Genomic DNA, 23,688 nt, shown 5'->3' on the forward strand with positions numbered 1-23,688 from the left:
GTGTTAACGGGAGACTGGGGTGAGTTCCCTGCAACAAGCCGTCAGAGTACTGCCCACCATCCTACAGCCGCCTCTGCACATTGTGGTAACTAACACAATATATAATATGTGTAGTACCTATAATTACTGTGGTAATCACATAGTATCCATCTCACCACATTACTTTTTTAATGGTGAAGGAATAAATAAATTGAATAACTGGTGAATTTTACTATCCCTGTTTCATTTTTAAAGTTCCTCCACCAAAAACAATGTTGAGTCTGATGTGATAGATTTTCTTAATCATATTTTAAGAATGTATGTAATGCTATTTGTGTTGGACAGGCTCACTTTAATAAAGAGGAGCACTGGATGGTACCCTCAGAGCGAAGGCAATTCAAAGGATCATCCCCATGGAGAACAAACACACCCTGGAGCAATATTGTAAGAAATCTTTCAGGTAATGGCTGATGTAAGAAGATTTTTTTTTTGTGTAGTAAGATTCCTGTCCTTTTTCTCTCTAATTTAACACTTACATTGAGGAATAAGTGGTTTATAATCTAAATTTCTTAATAGAGAACCTTTGGGTTTGGAGAATCTATGGCAACACTCCCCCCAGCCTCTTCGGTTGCCTCTTCACAAATCTCTGCAATCACATCCCCAGTAAGGATGTTTGCTTGGTTTACTGGATACATGAGTGTATCTCAAGTTATATGGGGGATCTGCCAATACCTGCCTGGAAAACAGACATAGATATTAACCGAGATCAATATTCCAAGGACCTTATGGAACATGTATGTTATTTATAAATAACGATAAATTGCCATGGAAGTGTTTGTTTTCCCATATATATGGATTTAAAGGATATGTTTTAAGAATCTTGGATTAATTTTTTTTTTTTTTTTTTTATTTAAAAAACATCGGGTTGTCAATAGAATTGGGAAAAATCGTATTAGACATTTTAAAATTAAGTAGAAAACTTAGAAAAATAAAATTCTACAATTTAATAAAAGATTTGTTTTATTCCAGGTTGTTATGCTCTGTTTTTGCTATAGGAGTGTGTTAAGAGATGAGTTGTTCTGCCAGCTGATGAAAAAATAAAAAACAAATTAACTGTATAACAAATCACTTAACAGCGAAGAGAAAGGGTGGGAACTAATGTGCCTTGCCACAGGGTTGTTTGCACCTTCCAGTGAAGTCCTTAAAGTGTATGTACGATCATGCCATTTAAATGTGAACATGGCAACTGAGTTGTAGTAGATTAATAATTCGTTTTCGTTTTTAAGGAAAGATTAACTAGAACAGTAGAAATATCATTTTCTGAAATTGGCCATATTTGTAGGATTGATACTCCTTTACACACCTTAGGGTTTCACTTCTGGTCTGGATATTATACTTTAATAAATTCCAGATGAAGTTCTATTCTGGGTACAGCAAAAACCGGATCGTGTCACTTACATCTGAGGGCAAACTGTATTGATGTCCCAGGAAGTGGCCACAAAAAATCACTAATTTGCAAATTTTCGAGATATTAGGGTCAAATGGGTTGAGTTTACGTTTTACGGCGAAGAAATGTCTGTTGGAAATAGGGTGGAGTTCTCTTTTAAGTGTTAAAGGCAGAGTGCTAACCTAACGATATTAGGGAAGTAATTCTGTTTCCCTATGTCGCATTGGCCTGGAACAAAGCTAGCGTGTGACTCCCTGCCTTTAAAGTGTGACGACTGTCACAGGCAGAATATAGAGTCTCTTGCTATCCGTGTCTTTTCATGGAGGGTCTTGACTGAGAGGTGGTAACTCCATCCCATCCTTAATTATACTGTCACTAAACCGTCATATAACTGGAAGCAAGAGCCAAAGGTCCGTTTATAAGGGACTAAGGTAGACAATGAGGAGGTTATTCAGTCTTCTTGTCTCCTAAGTGAACAAAAAAAAAAAAAAATATGGGTAGTCCTGTTTATATAAATAACTATGTGTATAATAAACATGATCCTTGACAATCCTTGGGAACTCCATTAATTGAGTTTGAGATACTATATGCTACTAATCGCACGATATTTTGGAGGTGACAACATGATTGAAATCACGCAGAAGATATTTAGTTTTAAGACAAATCACAATTGAAAATACTATGCTGAGCAAAACTTTATTTGAGAAGACATTAAAATGTCATCAAGAATTATTGCTAAAGTTTTAGGCATCGAGAGAAATATAATTTATAGAAAACTGATTTTATAATATAATTGGGACACAAAACTGATCAGCACCCTTCCTGGACACTCCACTTTCACAACAGCAGACCCACTTTTACCCAGTCCTACATATTACGTATAATCACTTTTTTTAAAGAGAATTTTCCTACTACAAATGTGCAAGAATTTTTTACCCGGTAGGCTAGTAATAACAACTACTTTTTTTTACCTGGTGCTTTACGATGGTTAGACAAAAGGAATTGAAAATTTACCTTCACATGAAAATCACGAGATATGGATTTATTGCAAATAATTTCTAATAAGACTGATTGTCCCTCAGGAGTTTGCGAGCTGTTTCTGTCAAAGTCGGGAAAACAACCCGAATGGCGTATGACCTCACTGCAGAAGGCATGTAGGAGTGTCCTGACTCATAGGGAATCGTAAACATTCCGCCACACTGGACTAGAGGTGACAGGCCATGCAACATAAGGTCCCCCATTTACCCACACCACGATTCTGCTTCCTCCCAACTTTCACCGAACAGGGTAAAAAATTGCCATTACTGATAGAATATACAGTAGTTTTAATCTAATAATTTTAATATTAAAAACCAAATTTAATTACATCTCCAATTTTTGTAGCCCCAATTGTTAATAGAACCCAATATCAATAAATTGTAAAACAAAACGGATTTAATCGAAGGGGCCAACAGAATGGTAAATAAAAGATTTAATTGCAAGACGACGAACCCGAACTTGACTGCCCTTTTTACACTTTGGTTACAAAAATCAATTAGAATTCTTTCGTGGACCTACAGTGAACCTATATTTATCAAGTTTCAAGTTCTCTAGAACCGTTTTTAATTAAAAGTTATTATATAGAACAAACAGATCAACAAAACAGAATGATTCTTCTTCAAACCCTCAAAAATCAGTATTGTTATTGTTGGACCATGAGGAACCTATGTAACAAGTTCTGGTCTCTATGGACGTTTCTATCCTGATAGAGTATTTAACGACATTTGTTATGTAAAACTAATTTATTAATATTAATATAATAAAAGTTGTCCTCCAGAAAATTTTATTTCATTAGTAAGTGAAAATATTATATTATAATTGTTAAATAATTTGTATCATGATCCGAAACCAATGGTATAGACTTAAACTGATATCAGCTTCACGCAAAATTACAAAAATAACCTCACTATTAAGTGAAACAATTAATAACAGAACAAATATATTGCAAGAATAAATATGTCGAATCTATATAACAACCATCCAGTAACAAGGTAATTTAACAATAGTAATTGCCCCAGATGTGTCTGATTTTAATGCTTTATAATGTGCTATTACAGAGATTCGAAGTGAATTCAACAACTCGGATCGGAGATTTGGTTCAGCATATAGGAGACCGGTTGAACTTTCAGTCAGCTGAAGGGTTCTGTTTGGTGGTGTCTATCCGAGACAAGACAGTTGCACTGGCAAATGAGGAATTCCTGTTTGACTCAATCCAAGAAATCTGCTCTTGGGTCGCAAGTGACTCTTCTTTCAAGAAAGGTAAAATACTCAAGGGTAAATATGGACACTATAAAACAAATGTGTCAAGTGTCTTCAAAATAGAAGTTACTCTTGACAAAATATAAATGGTGATTGGTCTACACCATAAACTTCTAATTCAGTTAGTAAAACAAGGTATGTAATGTTTTTGTACAATATTACATTAATATACATATTCTAGCAATGTAAAACATCTTTTTTCCTAAATAATTATTAATTGAATCCTTGTGAATAAGCACGCATTATTAGCAATAAGTATATGTTTACCAGCTGTAGCTATCCTATACGCTTTACTGTGCATCTGTAAAATATTCAAGATTATGAATTGCTTTATGAATTATGAATATAGTCGATGATGTTTTTTTAATGTTAGAAAAACGTTTCAGGCTGCAGACTTTCATAATCAGCTTCATAAAGTTTGTTGTGATAGTGCAGTGAGCGAAGGTAAAGCGCATAAATGGGTCAGAAAGAGAGAGAAAGTGTTCAGTGATGGCCATGGAAAATGTTTATGATGAGGAACTTTCAGATCTATCATCTGTGATGACTGAAGATTTGGTCAGTGTAATTGAAATGGAAATTTGTGAGGATAGAAGATTCATAATATGGACTATCCAAGGAATTTTTAAAAGATTTTCCCTTAAAGTTGTGCCAGATAATCTGAAATTCAAAAAATTGTGTTCTTAATGGGTGCCTAAACTCTTAACAGAGGACTCTAAACTACTAAGAGATTTGACAGATCATTGACCTTTTTGAGTCCTTGTGACAAAAAAGGGGATTGCATGTTTGAGTCAAATTGACACATATAAAATATGGTTATTCCATATCACTCCCCTAAGTCCAAGTTACAAGCTATGGAATGGCTCCTCCCATTTCTCCTGTCAAAGTCAAAGCCAAATAAATGTTGTCACAGTGTGAAACTATAACAATTGTGTTTTGGAACAGGCGTGGTGTTTTGCTGATGTACTTTGTGAGGGACGAACATCAATAAACACCGAATAAGCTCTGTAAAGTGGTTGACAACAAATGATGCAGTAATGCTGATAAACAATTTTTTTGCTCCCCCTTGACTATATAAGGCACCACATTGCTTAAATGTTACCTTAATGTTATTTAACATGTTAAATTATTGACTTTATTTAATATACTGATCTACTGTACCAAGCAGTTTTAAACAAATCCATGAAGCAAAGAACAGGGCTATTTCTTCAGTAAAATAAATTTTTGGTTGAATAATAAATGTGGCTGTGTAACTAATAGTAAAAAACTACATTGCTGTCCAGACTCAGAAAATGACTGACTGTCAGCTGGCAAGTTTTGAATCACCTGCTGTACAGCACCAATCTTGTTTTGAACAATATCCTTCTTTTACAGCAGCTGACAGATCATCTTGGCAGGAAGCACTTCAACGATGCTGATGAAGTAAAAAGAATCAAGAATCAATAGTTTTATATTCTAGTGATCTTTTACGTAACATATGGAACACATAGAATTGATCTTCCCTCTCCCCCCCCCCATATCATTCTTTCTAACCAAATTTTTTTAGTTTAATTTTTGGTCCATTATCACTGTAACTAGAGTAGTATTTTGTACTTAACAAATTAAAATTTCACGTGATACAAAAAGATAATTTACTAGTTTTTTTCTGGGCGTGGAAAAAGGGATAAATTTTGATTTGCCTGTGTTTAATTGTAAATACTTTTTTTTCAACCATGTTAACAGTTCGAGAAATGTTTGGTTATATTTATCTAATGGAGTTATACCAATGTTTGCCTATATGAAGAGGTAGGTGTCATTCGTGTACTGCACCATTACAGTGGTCTAATATTACAAAAAAGTGGCGAGTAAGTATTATTTCAAAACTTGCCATATCCATCATTAAAATGAAAGAGTAATTGAGAAAATGACTGTCTAAATTTAATTTTGTTAAAAGTTGTTGAATAAATCTATAATTTCAAAATCAGCCAAATGTTGCCCCACATGAGTTTTTTTATCTTAACTCGATTCCATTGACCTACATACATTGGGCTGTTGTGTGTTACAAGAGACTCTTGCTTAATTAATGCATTGTTTATCAGTGTTATCTAAAACCATGTTAGCATTAAATTTGTTGTTAGTTTTGGTGAACAGGTGCTATAGATTATGTAAAGGTCATGTTAAATTATTGACTTTATTTAATATACTGATTTACTGTACCAAGCAGTTTTAAACAAATCCACAAAGCAAAGAACACGCTATTTCTTCAGTCAAACATATTCTTGGTTGAATATTAAATATGGCTGTGTAACTAGTAGTAAAAAAACTACATATAGTTACAAAAAAATATAGATTGCAATAAATGTTCAATTTTGGTATTTAAATGTTTTTCTTCATTTTTAATTCAAATACATTTTACACTATTGCTGTTCATAATTCATTTTAAAACAAAAAAGTCTGTAGTTAAGGTGGTATTGGTTTTCAATTGAGTTAACTTTATTTAATTTAAAAAAATTAGTTACAGCTATTTAAAATATAAAAGTTCTTTCTTTTCATGAGTCATTGTACTTATTTAAAGTAATAATTTGTAGCATCTAGAAATGAGGTGTACATAACAATGGCAGAAGATAAGGACCTATATCCCAGTATATATATATATATATATATGTGAACAATGAATGACTTAAACCCTTTCCGCTCGGATGGGCAGCAGTGCTGACCAAATATGGCTTCTCGTAGGCTCGCATTATTTTAGCGCGTACTGTCCACTCAGATCGGATGGGCAGCGGTGCTGTCCACTATGGACGCCTGCGTGCAAACAGCAGCCATGTCATTGTTGCGTCCCCACCAGCTCGGATTTATTTTCGCCGCGTCATTGATACTGTGCCTTTTAAAAAGTTAAATGGATTTTAAAGGTCCAAAGGTAAATAATAATGTAGGCGAAAAGTATTACAATGGAAATGTTATATTTCTATAAACTATAACATGAGTTACAATGAGTATTAATAATGTGACAGTAAATAATTATAACATGATAACAAATAAAATTTAACTGTTTATTATTTTTCCGAATACAAATTTAACTGCAGGCTAGTTGTCATCTTGTTGATAAAATATCTGAGACGAATGGTACTTTTCAAAACAAACACCAATGTGAAGACCGGGGTCATATTTCACAAGTTTTGCAATAAAACTTCACCTTTTCCTGGTGCCGCCTTGTGCTCTGCTGCTACACACGACGCAATTCTTCACTTTTCTACCTTCAAGAGGATTATGGTAGATGAAGTTTCCCATTTAGTCGGGAAAATGTCTTGCAATTGGGATGGTCTTCCTTTTTTATTTTCATTCCTTACATCGCCAACAAGCTCTAATACCAGTTATTAATAATAATACCAGTAAAACCAGGTATTAATACTGATATATTTACACTTTTTTTACAGTTATATTTACACTGATATCTACAAAACTTCATTTACACTAATATTTAATAAAATTGCACAATACTAAGAATAATAAACAATCCATTCTAATAATGCCGTGTAGGTTAACTCACTAGTGACAATGTGGTTAAAAGCGCGCTAAAACGAAAGCCTAGAATGCAATATTGACCAGATGATCAATTTCCAAGCTTTGTAATGAAACAGCTGATTGATCTTAATGCGTTGTATTATAAAAAAAATACGTCAGAATGAAAAAAAAGAGAGTTTATAATTTGTGGTCAACGCTGCTGTCCATCCTAGCGCTAGTAGGATTATTCAACGGACAGCACAGCTGACCATCCGATCTCTGAGGACGGCGACTCTAAAATATATGCGCGCGCTAGAGGAAAATGGCGGTGGCCAACACTGTGCTGCCCATACCGATCTCTGTGGACATTCTAAACATTACCGCTCCAAGCGGGGAAAGGGTTAAGGGAAATTAACATGTATTTTCTCTCATGTAATACATTTATCTTAATGTATGTAATAACTTATTAAACACGTCATTTTTTCAGGTTATAATTCACATACTTGTCCACATAAAAATTTTCCATCCTTATCTTCAGCTGTATTTTCTTGTACCAGGTTATTAAACTTTCGACTTTCCTAATTTAATACTTAAATACTGGTACTTATGCAATAATTCCCCCATGAAATAAAAAATTACGTTTTTCCTTATTTTCTTTGTTACTTAAAGAAGAAGTTGTGTTTAGGTTCTGTGATTCTTATACTTATCTTGTCCTAATTAACACAACCAAAACCAGTTTGCACCACTTTTAATAGCTACATTTATTTACACTCTTAGAAAGTTATTTTAAAGACCATCTCAGGTTTTTAACTGATATTTTGGGAAGATGTTTCAATTTAATCCAATATAAAAGAGACATTCATATTATGAATGCAATAAAAATAAACACTTCAACATGTGCTTCAGTTTTGGATGTGTTTTTGTTTGTTGTTAGTATCACTTAATTTGTAAGCATATAGTATGTTCATTCTAATCTGGCCATTTTGAGACCAGACTATATGTCTCATTAATATGACCAATTAAGTGATTTGTCAAAAACAGTGTGGAAATAGGACCCAATAAAAGTTAATTTTTGAAACTACATTAAGCTTTTTCTGGATTGCATTAAACAGTTTAGGGATAGATTTGCATTATTCAATGTTTTGACCTGGAAGTAGGGATATATTTGCTTCCAATTTTAGAACTGGATAGAAAGGTGTGTTAAAACATGAATTAATCTTAATTGATGATTCTAACCTTAACCCCTTAACAATTTTTTTTTAGTCTAAAATTATGTTGTTAGGCTAATTTTATGCTGTTTTACATAGAGGCAGGTTTGTAGATTTTAGATATAAACTGTTTTATGCAAAAAAACTATTACCATAAAATACTCCCAAGATGGGTGACATGCAACAACATGCAGTAGCTGTCTGCACTGTGCGACTACAGCGAGCACACCAAGGTGCAAACACTCATGACAGAGGGTCAAGGAAGTGCTGACATCTAGTAGAAAATGCTAGAACTACTTGCACAATGCGCAGTTGTTATAGAAGAAATGCTTCTTGTGCAGTATTCCAGCAGGGAACAGAATAAAAACAGGAACAGTATAATGATGAGTAATAGTATGTCAGTTGAACTCTTTTACACAATCGTTATGAATGTAATATTTCATAAACAATAGACAATAGACAAATCTCTTTATTTACATGATCGTAAAGAACAGTATAGCGTCAATATTTAAAACAGTTATAACTCAGAAATAAACTTTAGAAGAGATAAGTAGAGCAATTTTGGAAAAGTTCATCTGAGATGTGCACTCCTTGCTCTCTCAATAAATTCCTCCAGGCTGTAGATGGTTTCGGAGATGAGCCAGCTACGTAGTCTCTGCTTTAAGGAAATGTGATTCCCCTTCTTGATTTCAGGTGGTAGTAAATTGTACAGCCTTGCACCAGCGTAGGACGGTTTCATGGCGAAAAAGGCTCATTCTGTGTGCTGGAAGGGCAAAATCATCCGCAAATCTGGTGTTGTGGTTGTGAGCATTGGCGTTCCTGGGCAACCCAAGGCTACTGGCATACAGGATGACTTCCATTATGTATAAAGATGTCCACAGTTAAAATTCCCAATTGCTTAAAAGCAATCCTGCAGCTCTCACGATATTGAAGACTGGCCATGCACCTAACTGCCTTCTTCTGGAGTACCAGCACCCGCTGGAGGTTACTGGCAGAGGAGGCACCCCAAAGAATGATCACATACTTAATGTGGGTCTCAAATAAAGCAAAAATAGGCAGTTTTAATTGCTGGACTGGTGCAGGTCGCTTTGACTCTTTTCAGAGCAAATAGAGAGGAACTCAGCTTCTGGCATAAAGAGTCGATTTGGCTACGCCATGAGAGCCGGTCATCCAAGATTAAACCCAGGTGTTTAATGGATGTTACAGATTGTAAGTTGGGTAGGTCATATACATCATTCTTATGTCGCCCTACTGACAGTTGTTTTGTTTTGTCTTCATTAAGTACAAGGTCGTTGTTAATACAATATTCATGTGCCATATTCATCGCAATGTAGGTTGATATCTCCCAATGCTTCAACTGATCTGTTGTTAGTGATCAGGACGGTGTCATCAGCATACATGATAGGGAGGCAGAAGGCCTCTAAGTATCTAGTAAGGTCTTCAGTATAGAGCACAAACAGCACTGGACCCAGTACCGAACCTTGAGGATCACCCCTATTTACTCTCAGGGGAGATGATCTGGCTGTTTTTGTTTGTCCATTTTTGAGCTGCTTCAGCTCTACTATTTGCTTGCGGTCGTGAAGGTGAAACACATTGTCTCAACAAAAAGAAACAGTGGAAATGATAGATTATGATAAAATCGATGAAACATGCTGGTCTTGTCAACTAAATACCCAATAATCTATTTAAGTTCTAATAATTTATACTCATGTTGTATGATGGCTGTGATTTTAACAAAGTCTTTTTGTGTCAGGTCAGTCCCAGAGATTCCTGTACGAGCTGATGTACATGCGGAAAGTCTGGCTTACGATGGTTCCAGGCAAAGATAGAATTGCTGATGTGGTCTGTCACTACCCTCAAGAAGTCCCCAAGTACATTTTAGGTAATCACATGAGTTGTGAATTTTTTTTCAAGAATAATTTTTTCGCTGTAAAATTAGTATTTCCAATCCAGAACACAGCTAGAGTATGTTGAAAAGTATCTTTACAGTAGAATTATTAAGCTTTTGTTGTCTACATTTTTCATTTAATGTGTATAATGGTTCCAAATGTTTTTAAAGTAAACTTGTCTATTTTCTAAACAAAATTGCTGTTAGAAATAAAATAAATTTCTTAATTGTGCTTTTTGTAGGTATTAGTTTTCTGAATTTTTTCCAATACAGCCATAATCTGTATAATGAAAGGAAAGTGAACTTTAAAAACACTCTCTATTTATTTATGAAAATACAGATATCGATATTATATAAATTGAACTGTATTCTTAATTATTTCTCAAGATTATAAAGTGAAACTTTACAAGTTGGGCAAAATAGGTTTAATAGTTTATAAGGCATCTGCAAGGAATGTGCTTTAGTTGAATCTGTGTAATCTTCCTATTAAGTAGGAGAGCACTAAATTATCCCTAAACTGCCAGTCTTAAAATAAAAATTTTTCTCATACAAAACAAATTGAATTCATATAAATTATTTTACCAGAAACACTGTATTCAGAAACAAATATATGTAAGTATTTATAAAACACTAGCAGTTACCTGCGTCATCCATTGCACACAATTTCATTTTAAAAAACAAGGAAACTGTGAATATATTAAAATGAAATGGAATTCCAAACAATACTAAGATAAGTGATAGTAAACTGAAAGGTATTCTAATCTCTTGATTCATTATAGATTTTAAGTTTAAAGATGGGGCTCTGAAGTTGGAGAGTAACACTGTTTTTTATAAGTACCTCTGAAAATTTCTCTCCAATGTTTCATGATATTTTATTGGATTGCTTTGACGATTTCAATAAAAATTGAACTATTTTAGGCTAGTGAGGAGAAATTGTAAGGTCTAAAGGGAGACTAAATTCTAAGTCGTTAGCATGTTTAGTCAACAAACTTATGATGAAATAATGGCATTTTTCTGCAATTGATTAAAAAATTCCAATACAAACAAACCCAGATAAAGAAAAGCTTCTGCACATAACATGACATTTGTAAAGTGTAATCGACTTTGAATTATGAATAACAACAAACATTTACTATCGTCTGTTTAAATGTGTATAAATTATTATACTTACTGTTGCTGACTTTGACATGTTATTAAAACACATTGACTATATGCTGTTTAAGTCTACTTAATAATAGTATAATGGAATGTTGAGGGAGTTTTTCAAGACCAGTGATGCGTAGCCGGAGGGATTTTGAAATAGAATTAGCTCTAAATGTAACCAGCATAAAAAGGACCGTGTAAAATTTCGTTATAATCAGTCCAGTAGTTTTTACATCATTGAGTAAAATTTTATTTGGAGTTGAGGTGCTTTAGCCACAGCTAATGGAGGGCTTTGTGTATCAAGTTTATTTTATTTTTGTACAGTATATTTAAGATCACAAGCATTATGTTTCATCAACAAATAGTGTTTTGGTTTTTTAATTCTATTTTTCTGTCAGTTTAGATGGAAAAATATCTATAGTAAACAGCAAAGGGTTTATCATATCAGTAATATATGCAATAAGGCTGCTCGCAACTTGGGCTTAATACTGAGACTCACCAAGCCCTTTAACGACATTCACTCATTGAAGATTTTGTACTATGCACATGTCAGACCCCATCTCGAGTACTGCAGCGTTGTTTGGTCACCGCACCAGCAGTGGATGATATTGAGAAGATACAAGAGACGTTTCTTGCAACTTGTTGGGGTTCGTCTTGGTTATAGATACACAGAGGTCCCCATACAAGATATTGCCTACTTTCCTGAAACACCACAATCACTCAGTTCTAGACGCTGTATTCAGGATGTGATGTTTTCTCTACTGTTTGATCAACACTGAGTTGGACTGCCCTGACCTTCTAGAAAAAATCAACTTCAAGGCATCGTTTGGAACCAGAGCCATGAATCTTTCACCAAGGTCGCAGCTTCCTCCTCTTATGCAGCAAATGGCCCAATGCTGAGGATTCAGCGGCTAGGGAACAACATTCCATCCACCCTCGACATCTTTATCGCATCCAAATCTGCAATCAAAAGCCGGCTTGCATCACTGTAGCTGTTTATTATTATTGGCTCGTCTCTACAACCTACCCTGCCTGTGTTGTGTCTCAGTCTTTTATTTTATTATCACAGTTAACTGTTTACTACGTCATAGTTCATATCTTGTTTTGCATCGTTCTTGTTAAGCATCTTTCTTTGTTATTGTTATATATTTATCCATTTATTTGTTACACATTACTTGTTATCTATTTATACTTTCTAGTTATGCATCTTACAATTCATATCTATTTGTTTCATTATGTATCTATTAATTTGTTTACTGGTTGCATATTCTATTGTTTTTGTTTTTGTCTACTAATTAGTTTCTTTGGTCAATTGTTATGCATGTAGATAAAATTGAAACTTACTTGTTGAAATGGTTATGCCGTTGAAATAATAAAAATAAAATAAAAAAAATCATGCTAAATCAAGGTTTTATCAATTTTGTCATATGAGTATAACGTTTAATTTAAAGGAGTAATTACTTACATGTTATTGTAGAATTTTCTTATTAACCTGTAATGAAATGATGGACATTTCAGGATATCAGAAGTGTTCAAAGTCTGATGCTGCAGTCCTGGGAGCATTGATTTTCAGAGCAGACAATGGAGACAGAAAGTTAGATCTTCTAGATGACTCAAAGTGAGAAGTTATAAATATTATATAGCATATTTTTTATGACAAGTACATATTTAAAAAAATAAATAAAGTGCCATAATAGTTGATTAGTTCTTGACATATGAATAAAATTGAGATATTTTCTAATTTACTATGACAAATTTAACTGATGTATTCTGAAGTTTTACTTGTACATGTTCATATTAATGTTGACTTTTTTACATCTCAACCTTAACTTTTAGGATTTGAAACATGAGAGAGATAGCAGATAAGTTTTTCAAAATGTTTAGCTAAAGATTTTTACAAAAATAAAAGTAGCAAACATCCATAGTCCTAATATCTTTTAAAGTTATCGAAACAGAATATTTCTTTATTCCTAGCAAATCTAGAAAAACATGTGACATTGTCAACACAAAAAATGTGCTTATGATTGAAAATTCAACTTATTTGAGTGTATAACCACTTTGAATAAATGCTGATGTTGATGTCATCATTTCAATAAATATTAAATTATAGAATAATACTATTTTAAACAAAAAAAAATTTAAGTAAAAGCATTAATTAATTTGTTTGATTTTGGTAGGATGGGCATTATAAATTGTTATTCTCATAATACTGTGATTTTTCAAATACATTTTTAACACATTCACTGCTAAGCATTTGAGTGTTAGCGAAACCCCGGTGCTAATTTTTTAAATTTGTTTAATTAGAAGATATAACTTGCAGAAGTGACATAAAAGCATAAAAGATTATGTTTGACCTTTATTTACATTTTTTTTTGACATCATTATACTGCGGGACCGATGGGTCCCGTCAGCATGGACCAATGTCCATTGAACCTGAAAATGACATTTATTACAAGAACTATTGTATTATTTAGGGGTGTACACGTAACCTTATGACTGTTGATGGTAGTGCAGACAAGAAATTAGGCATTATGTTCCCAAGACTCCTAAAATTATGTAATATGTTGCGGGACCGATGGGTCCCGTTGTCCTGGCTGCAGGTCTTCGTTGATTTATACATGAGTTCACACTCAAAAACAAGATAATTTTCAGTGAAAGGCACTAATAGTATATCATTTTATTATTTACAACCATCCCCTCCCTTCTTTGTAGTTTTTTAACACGTCTTATTTACAATATGTACATCATACCAAACACTTTTTGTTATTGTTATTGTTTTTTTTTATTATTATTGTGCATCTTATTGTTATGGCACTTGTTATATCATCACGAATCATTGGTAATGTATTACAAACTACCTCGGGGTCTCTAGATGTCCCAGCCATTGTTTTATTTTGCTAACAACAATCACGAAATAATAGCAAACACAGCACTAGATGAAAACAACTATAGTTAGCTGAACCGAGAAACTATGCACACTAGAACAAAGAACGAAACCGGCCCAACATGCTCACGCTATCAGAAAGGGCCTCTTTGCAGTGCTGCCTAAACAGTGCCGAGAGCAAAACAGCAATGCCCAGCGGGACCGATAGGTCCCGCGCGCACCCCGTGAATGGTGCTGAGACGCTCGGGCGGGACCGAACGGTCCCGCTTAGCACTGAATGTGTTAAGCATTAATTCTAGGGTATTGGAAATGTTGGTTGATCAGTTAAATATACATGTTGAATGATTCTTATTAAAAATTCTATACCTTTCTTCATATTGATATGTCAATAATTATACAACTTCAGTCTTGAGTGCAAACTTCTTGATACTAAAATGAACATAGTAACACAAATGTATTATTCTTCTTTGGATGTTAATTGAAATAGATTTTTGTCTTATATAATATTGAAAACTGGTTGTGATTGCTAATATCTCTGTAATAACTAAACAAAGTTGAAATATTTTGTTGTAAGCAGCTATTATTGATTAAAATTGCATGTATTGCTTATGTTTCAATTAAGTATACATATAATATACAATAATTAATATAAATATTTTTAATGGGACTGTTTTGGTTGCAGAAAGCTTATGGCCAAGTTAGTGCCTCCATACCATCTGAAATTACAGTCTAACAAGGAGTGGAAAAAGGCAATCTCTGAGGTTTACAAAAAACAAATGGGTTAGTCTTGTATGATTTTCTTTGAAATTCAATTTTGTGTTTTGTTAATTATATAAATTATATGTGTTGCCTTTGATAAAATAAGTCTTTACATAAGCAGTAAACTAAAAAAACTACTTTTTAATCTAAAAATAAAAATTATTTGATTCTCATATATTTTTTAAACTGTTTAGTATCAAAGCCTGGGACTGACTTTATTTTTTTGAAGGTATGACATCTGAGGATGCCAAAATTAACTACTTGAGGTTTGTCTTCCCTTGGTCAACATTTGGATCATCGTTTTTCGACGTGAAACAAACAACTGAGAAGCGGTTCCCTGAAAATATCACCATCGCGATTAACAAGAATGGGATCTTCATCCTCGACAGGCAAACTAGGGTATGTACAGTTGTGTGCTCCTTCAAAATAATGTTTTTTTTTAAACAACTGAAATCTTTAAGAGCCACACCTGCTGTACTGGCAATCATCTTGATTTTTAGCTCCCATAAGGCAGTTGTGTGCTCCTTTAAAATATGTTTTTTAAACAGCTTAAATCCTTTGAAAATCACCCACTGTACTGGCACCGATTTTGAATTTTAGCCTCTTCCACAAGGAAAGTGTTCAATGCCAAATACTTATGCTCTATTTTTTTTGTGTGACACTCATGGTAGATGTCTCAATTTAAATGTATGATTAACAAGCTTATAAATGATTAATAGTGTTATTGGTTATAAAGAACTTCTTCACGTAAGTAAAATACCAATAGTATTTAATACTCAAAAAGCATAATTTGCAAGAAAATCTCAAAAGTCTAACGATGCATACTATTTACACTTTTAATATGAAACACTTTACATAATTCAATGGCAAAAAAGTGTAAATGTGTTTGAGCTTTTTCTTATGGTGTAAAACTCGGGGACATTTCACTTTAAGGTAGTGGGAACTGGTGTAGTAAGAAACTTCTGTGTATATAGTGGCACAGCGTTTTCTTAGTTATACCTAATATATACAGTGAATGGTTTAGCTCAGTTTGAACTATATTAATTCCTTCATGTAAGATTGAAATAAATTAAATAAATAAAGTTGTGTAAACATTAATAAAATGTAAGGTATTATTAATAAATTGGAAAACACTGTTTTCTTACATAAATACAATTGTGAAATTTGATGTATGAATAAGAAAATGATTGTAATGATGTACAAAATAATTTATAACCTGACTAGGAGCCATTGACTCTGTATCCATTCACGGAGGTGACCAGTTTGGACCACTACAAAGTCAACGTTCTCACTGGACGTAAGCTCTGTGCGGCTCGTATGCGTGACCCCTCTCGGCTACAAGATGGACGACCTCATCACGTCCTACACATCACTTCTCGGGCCTCGCAATAATGGCGTGTGATAGTAACATGTGCCAGTGCTTTACTGTATTTGATCAATGCAAATTTGGTGAAATGGTGCAATTTACATTTATAAGTCTGTAACTTAAATACTCCAACATTTCATGTTTTTCTGTCCAAAAAGAATGTATTCAAACAAAAAATACTATTAAAACACAAAACAAATTCTTTTAAGGAGGGAGCTCCAGATTCTATTAGTAGTAATAACTTTGCCAAAACCAGATGAAAAAATAAAAAACTAACAAAGTTGACAAGAAGTGTTGAATTTTTTTAATGTACAAGTTCACGTGTTGTCCTTTTGCCTCTACATAGAGCCTGTTTTGTAGATGGTGAAAACGTGACTAAAATAAGGTAAATAACATGTTAAACTAAAATAATAAATTCTCTGTAAACTAAAGTGTTCATCTAGGCTAGTCAAATTATAATAAAAACAATTATTATTGTATAACATTTACTAATGAAGTAATAGGATGCATATTGAATTATCTAAAAAAAAACTTTTAATAAATTGATAATGACAATATTTCCATGTGATTATTTCTGGATTTTTACGAGAAATCTAGATTTCCTGGACTGTCCTTCTAGAGCTCTCCTTCTATATATTATGACAATAGATGTCATGTTTTCAATGTTCATAGTTCATAATAATGGAATTGTGAATCTTTAGTTTAATCAAGTGCCATATTGGAACTTAGCTAAGGTATTTGTAAAAACTTATTTTTGTACCAAATTTCATCACGTTTAGAATGTTTAGGGCCAGTTATCGTTTCTACAAAGCCACATTATACAGCATAGACGTAAACACAAAATAAGAAGTGAGGTGATTATTTGACAATTACTTTGTTTATTACACTTTACTATAATTGAACAATTCTGGGATAGCCTATACTGTTAAGAATTAAGAGAAAATTATGAATATCTTTATATCTATACATCTCTTGGTCTTTCATTTATCCTTGTTTTTAATTATGCCAAGTGTTTTTATTTGTTTTTGTCATCCTTTGATTGAATATGACTTAATTTATCTTATGTTCTCTCAAAGACTTCACATACAGTGTTTTTAAGAAAGATAATTCATTAGTCTTGTTAGTTACTTGCCATAAACTCTGTTCCATTTAAAAAATATATGTTGAAACATCAGTTCAGCCTACTGCCTTTCAATAACCTTATCAGCATTAGCTTGAAAAGCATGTCTGCAACAAATGTGCATTGAGTCATTCCAAAATATATTTTTACATAAAATGGATATACCAGTACAGTAGAACCCCTCATATCCGGCCTCGGTTTTACCGCACCTCGGTTTATCCGGCCACTTCCCGGAAGCCAATATCGAAATTTATTTACCACGGCTTGCAGACACGCAGTTGCACGCACTAGTCTCCCACGGCTCATGCGTTATTTTGGTGTATCTATTTGTTTACACTTTCCTGTGTTGTCCTCAGTTGAGCTAGTAGGTTTAACCTGTAAACAGTTCATTGATTATTTCCAGTGCGGTTAGTACAGTACAGTACAATTGTTTTTTTTCGTCAAGTGTTGTGTACTGTAGGTTGGTTTTTTATCCGGCCGAATCGTTATCCGGCCAGGGGCTCGGTCCCGTGGTGGCCGGATATGAGGGGTTCTACTGTACATACATGTATGCACACACATTAATACATTAGTTTGTAATTTGCATCATTTACTCTTTTTTCAATAAAATACAATTAAAAATTAATGGATAGAATTTCATAATAATTGATCGAGTTATGAAACAAGTATTATAAAACAACAAATTTAAACTAAACTTACAGAATAAGGAGTAAAAATTAAATAATAATTTCCAGAAAGTTCTTGTAATATGAGTAATTTCTTTTTAACCCTTGTAAGCCCATATATACGCATGAGAGCTGACCATGCTCTAAACCATGCTTTATGCAACCAATGTACACTTTTATATATATATATATATATATATATATATATATACAGGGTGATTCGGTTAGTGTTACCGGCACATTCTGAGCTGATTGTACTATAACAAATAAAGAAAAAAAGTTCATATAAACATGGGTCCGGAAATGCTTCCTTACTGGATTATGGCCAATTGAAGATTTCACCAAAAATTGTGTGCAGGAGGTCAAATGATGATTTGCCGCGTGTTTATGAAGAGATATTTATAGGCGAATGCAACTTTTTCTAACGGATTTTTAGATGAGAAATTGAATAAAGTTCATCTCATAGCTGTATCTCATTTAGTTTTTTTTGTTATACTACAAAAAACAGAAATAAAATAATTTTGAAAACACTTTTTTAAGGTTTTAACAGACAATTATTTTGTTAAATAGGCATTGAAGACCCACATTTTTACAAAGAAACTTGCAGAAAATTTAATTCTGAATAAAATTATGTGCCACACGGCTATTAACAGCGAAGTATTAGTTTCTGGAATTTAATTTTACAACAAACATTCTACCAAGCAAGAAAATTCCAAAGCAAAGGAAAACCGCATTTTAATGACATAGAGTAGCCTACACATAAGATTTATTAGGATGCAATTTAAATAAATTATTGTTTTTCATCTAAAGCTTATAATACTACGTACCACTTTCATAACAGGTGTTCAAAAAATCAGTCCTTGTACTTCAATACACTTAGCAGCTCGCTTTCTGATTGATCGAGTTATCCTCCGCAACGCTGCACGATTGTTTTTGTGCGGCGGCCATCTTCAATTCGATTTATTAACTCTTCACGTGTATTTACTTTTTCCTGGTACACCAGGTTCTTCATCCAACCCCATATACAGAAATCTAATGGAGTTAGATCTGGTGATCTTGGTGGCCAAGTGTGTGGTCCACCGCGACCAATCCATCGCCCGGGAAACTGCTCGTTTAAGTGCATTGTTACATTTATAGGAAAAGTGGGCAGGGGCACCATCATGTTGATAAATAATATTGCACCTTGCTGCTAATGGAAACATCTTCTAATAATAGTGGTAGTTGTTCTGTAAGGAATTCTAGGTACATGCGGGAATTTAGATGTCCTCGGAGAATGAATGGTCCTAATTAATCGATCATGAATGAGTCCACACCATACATTTACACTAAATCTGTGTTGAAAGTTGCGCACGATTGGTACTATGTGGATTTCCCTCTGCCCAAGTGTGTTCATTGTGAAGGTTGTTGACGCCATCTCGGGTAAATTGAGCTTCATCAGTGAATAAAATGGTTCTATGATGTTGACGGTTTCTAATTAACCAGTTGCAAAATTCCAATCGAAGAGGAGGATCTGTTGGTTGAATACTTTGAACTTGTTGTTTATGGTAAGGGAACATGCTATTTTTGCGCAAAGTTTCTCCATACTTCAGACTGAGACACTGCGAATCGCCTAGAAAGACGCCGTGTACTGACACCAGGACTGCGTTCAGTAGCCATGATTATAGCCTCTTCCATATCTACATTATTCTGGGCAGGGCAATCCCGATAATTATTAATACTAGGAAGTTTAACCTGTTACTCTTAGGGTACGAAATGATCCACTGATCGTTTTTGGGTTTTGGAACTCTGCGATTAGGAAATCGACTTCCGGTATTCTGCAGTAGCAGCGGTTGCATTTCCGTCACAAACGCCTAAGACAAATACCATGTCGGCATATTCTTCCGTTGTAAATAACAAAGGCATTGCAATTGTGATAGTAAGTTACTTTAAAATACACTTCACTAACAAACGAGTAGTAAATTAATTGTATTAAATTGCACTCATTAAACTAGTACAGAATTGGTAAACAAATAATTTGGATTCCTCAATAAATTGCAGTGTATTGTTGAACAGCTGATTTGTGATACCAACTTATAAAAACATAATTTACCTTCTGTAAAGCCTAACGTGACAAAGATATGTAGGTACATGATGTAACCATTTGGATAGTCCTAAAAAGTAATAGTATTATTGTTTTTTAGTTGAGCATTAATCTATTAAAATCGTATTTACAATTGTATGCTAATCAATTATTTGTGTACCTTATATCATTACATTACGGTGTTTATTTACTAAATACGTATTTCTTGCTTGGTAGAATGTTTGTTGTAAAATTAAATTCCAGAAACTAATACTTCGCTGTTAATAGCCGTGTGGCACATAAATTTTATTTCAGAATTAAATTTTCTGCAAGTTTCTTTGTAAAAATGTGGGTCTTCAATGCCTATTTAACAAAATAATTGTCCGTTAAACCTTAAAAAAGTGTTTTCAAAATTATTTTATTTCTGTTTTTTGTAGTATAACAAAAAAACTAAATGAGATACAGCTATGAGATGAACTTTATTCAATTTCTCATCTAAAAATCCGTTAGAAAAAGTTCCATTCGCCTATAAATATCTCTTCATAAACACGCGGCAAATCAATCATTTGACCTCCTGCACACAATTTTTGGTGAAATCTTCAATTGGCCATAATCCAGTAAGGAAGCATTTCCGGACCCATGTTTATATGAACTTTTTTCTTTATTTGTTATAGTACAATCAGCTCAGAAAGTGCCGGTAACACTAACCGAATCACCCTGTTATATACAGGGTGGAGCAGAGGAAAACGCATGTTTTTCAACATTGAATTACTGGGACACAATTGGGTTGAAAATAATAAAAACAAGCATTAAATGATAGGTTTTTAATGCAGTTTTTGAAATTACATACCATATTTAGGTTCGTTAAATAATGTCTTTGAGATGACGTCCTTCTTGCTGGATACAAATATTGATCCTCTTCTGAAAATTACGGACGGCTCTCTCCAACATTTCATTCGGCACGGCTTCAATTTCTGACAAATGGAATTCTTAAGGTCATCGAGTGTGCGAGGCTTGTTCATGTACACTTTTGATTTCAAATATCCCCACAAAAAGAAGTCACATATCGACAGGTCAGGTGAGCGAGGGGGCCAGTGAACATCACCAAATCTCGAAATCACATGTCCTGGGAACATTTGTCGAACCACTTCCATGGATGCTCTCGCCGTGTGAGCTGTGGCACCATCCTGCTGAAACCTGGATGAAGGAAGTTGTTTAACATTTCAACGTAGCGAGCTGATGTCACAGTAACTGCAATTCCTTCTCTTCAAAAAAATAGGGTCCAACAATACCCAACTTTGAAATGCAGCACCACACTGTTACCTTTAAACTGTGCAGAGGTCTTTGGTGTAATTCTTGTGGGTTCTCCGATGCCCAATACAGACAGTTTTGAACATTGACGTAACTGTCAAGATGAAAATGTGCTTCATCACTCATGAAGACTGTAGCATCGGGATCTTCCGTAAACATTTCATCCATTATGCGACAAAACTCTCTGCGCTGTAAAAAATCCCCTTCATTAAGCTGCTGGACGATCATTAATTTGTACGGATGGAACTTGAGGTCATCATGTAAGATGCGGTGAAGCGAACGACGTGACATACCCAGCGCTACAGCATATCGTCTAGGACTAGTAACAACTGCCGTTCTGACTCGTTCAACATTTTCCGGAGTACGAACTGAACGGGGAAGACCAGGTGGTTTCTTTTTCATCACAGAACCAGTACTTCTAAACGCTGCAACCCATCGGAGTACGGTATTTCGATCAGGCACTGCACTTTGACGTCCAACTCTAAAATATTGATGGAAAAAGACGTTGCACTGTGACTTACAGAATCATTGTTTCTAAAAAACTCCTCGACAACGAACACACGATGTTGCACGCTCCAATGCTCCATAGCGACTGAAACGGCATTGTATGGGCCGTCTGCCAACATTCGTTCAAGGTCAATACCCACTCCCGTCGCCGCGTACTACCGGTTCGGAAAACATGCGTTTCCTCTGCACCACCCTGTATAAATATTATATATAATATTGCCAAGGTATGTAGAATTTGAACATTAAACTTACACCTTACACCAAAATTAACTTGCAAAAACTAGTGATTTGCTGAACAATTTTAGAGCCAAAAACAAAAATATCGAGTTCTCTATTCATGTAGCAAAACTTTTTTTGAGAAAATCTAAAATAGCTGAAAGATGCAGAATTTACTATCTAAAAATAAAATAGGAAACGCTATATAAAAAGATGTAACTTGTACACACTAAACATATAAAAGAAAGTAGGTAATTAACAAAAAAGTAATGGGTTTTTTGATAGGTTCCATATAAAATATTGCTTTATATGCAAACCCAACAAATGTTATATCATAGTAATTATGTTTTGGCTTAAAAAAGAAATAAAAAATGTTGAATTTTAATAACAAAAGTTTGGTAAAAACTTTAGTTGTATTTATGTTGTGGTATATTTTTGTAAAGGAATTATTTTGTAAATTCAATAAATTTTTTCTCAAATAGCTTAGAATCTAAGTTTTGTATTAATTTATAATGCATGTTGTAAATTTATGGGAATAAAGAGTACACTAAAAATTCAAAATAATATTGTTTTATATATAACAAAACACAACACAATACCTAAGTTTTTTTAAATGATTAATTTTTCATGTTTTAGAATAAAATGTAGTAAAAAAAATGGAACGCATAAAAAAATAGATATCAGCAAGTAATTTTCATTGTTTACACAAATACAGACTTTTTCAACACTCTACAATTTAATCTCTTGCTATCTTTTAATCAGTGTTTTGAGCCGGCAAACAGCACAACACACAAAATGTTGCACATCTTCTTCAGCTGGAGAGAGGCAATGGTAGCAAACAAAAACTTAACACACTGCTAAATTGGAATTATAGTTTTAAAATTATATTATTTTGCCGTCCAAATAATGTTTATTCTGGAAGACCAGTTTTTATATGGGTGTAAAAAAGTCCTACATGTATTTAGAAACAGTTTGGTCTTTTTCCAGTGATGAAATATTATTCTAGCAAAACAAAATTCCCTGTCGATTATACCTAAAAAAAACTATCGGTAGCTTTTTTACCCTTCTCACAACTTTGGTGGTGGCGTGCTAACTTTTGCGATTTACTTTGGCTAAAGTCAAGTGACATTTTTTAAATTTTCAGAACATTAAGTTGGGATAGTTTTTTTAGTTCATTGGGAACATGTAGATACCATGTTTGTCTGGGTGGTAAATGCCTTTTTAGTGGCTAAAATTCAGCGTAGAAAACTTAACGAATCTCAACGAAATTGCAGTATAATCAAAATCAAATCATATTATATTGGCAAACTTTTCAGTACAGGCATTTGGCATGTTTTTTCTTAAAGATAGTTACAGTT

At 33.7% G+C, this 23,688-nt stretch overlaps 1 protein-coding gene across 1 annotated transcript; it reads left to right on the forward strand.

The window, feature by feature from the left end:
• Positions 1–692: 692 nt before the first annotated feature.
• LOC124374009 (myosin-VIIa-like) lies at positions 693–16,621 on the forward strand. Its single transcript, XM_046832314.1, has 7 exons — positions 693–773; positions 3,523–3,724; positions 10,166–10,294; positions 12,962–13,061; positions 15,010–15,107; positions 15,316–15,485; positions 16,311–16,621. The coding sequence occupies exons 1-7, from the start codon at positions 693–695 to the stop codon at positions 16,476–16,478; spliced, it is 948 nt and encodes a 315-aa protein (XP_046688270.1). The 3' UTR covers positions 16,479–16,621.
• The last annotated feature ends 7,067 nt before the right edge of the window (positions 16,622–23,688 follow it).

Source organism: Homalodisca vitripennis, unplaced genomic scaffold, assembly GCF_021130785.1.
Source record: "Homalodisca vitripennis isolate AUS2020 unplaced genomic scaffold, UT_GWSS_2.1 ScUCBcl_6991;HRSCAF=14480, whole genome shotgun sequence".
NCBI classification, from domain to species: Eukaryota; Metazoa; Arthropoda; class Insecta; order Hemiptera; family Cicadellidae; genus Homalodisca; species Homalodisca vitripennis.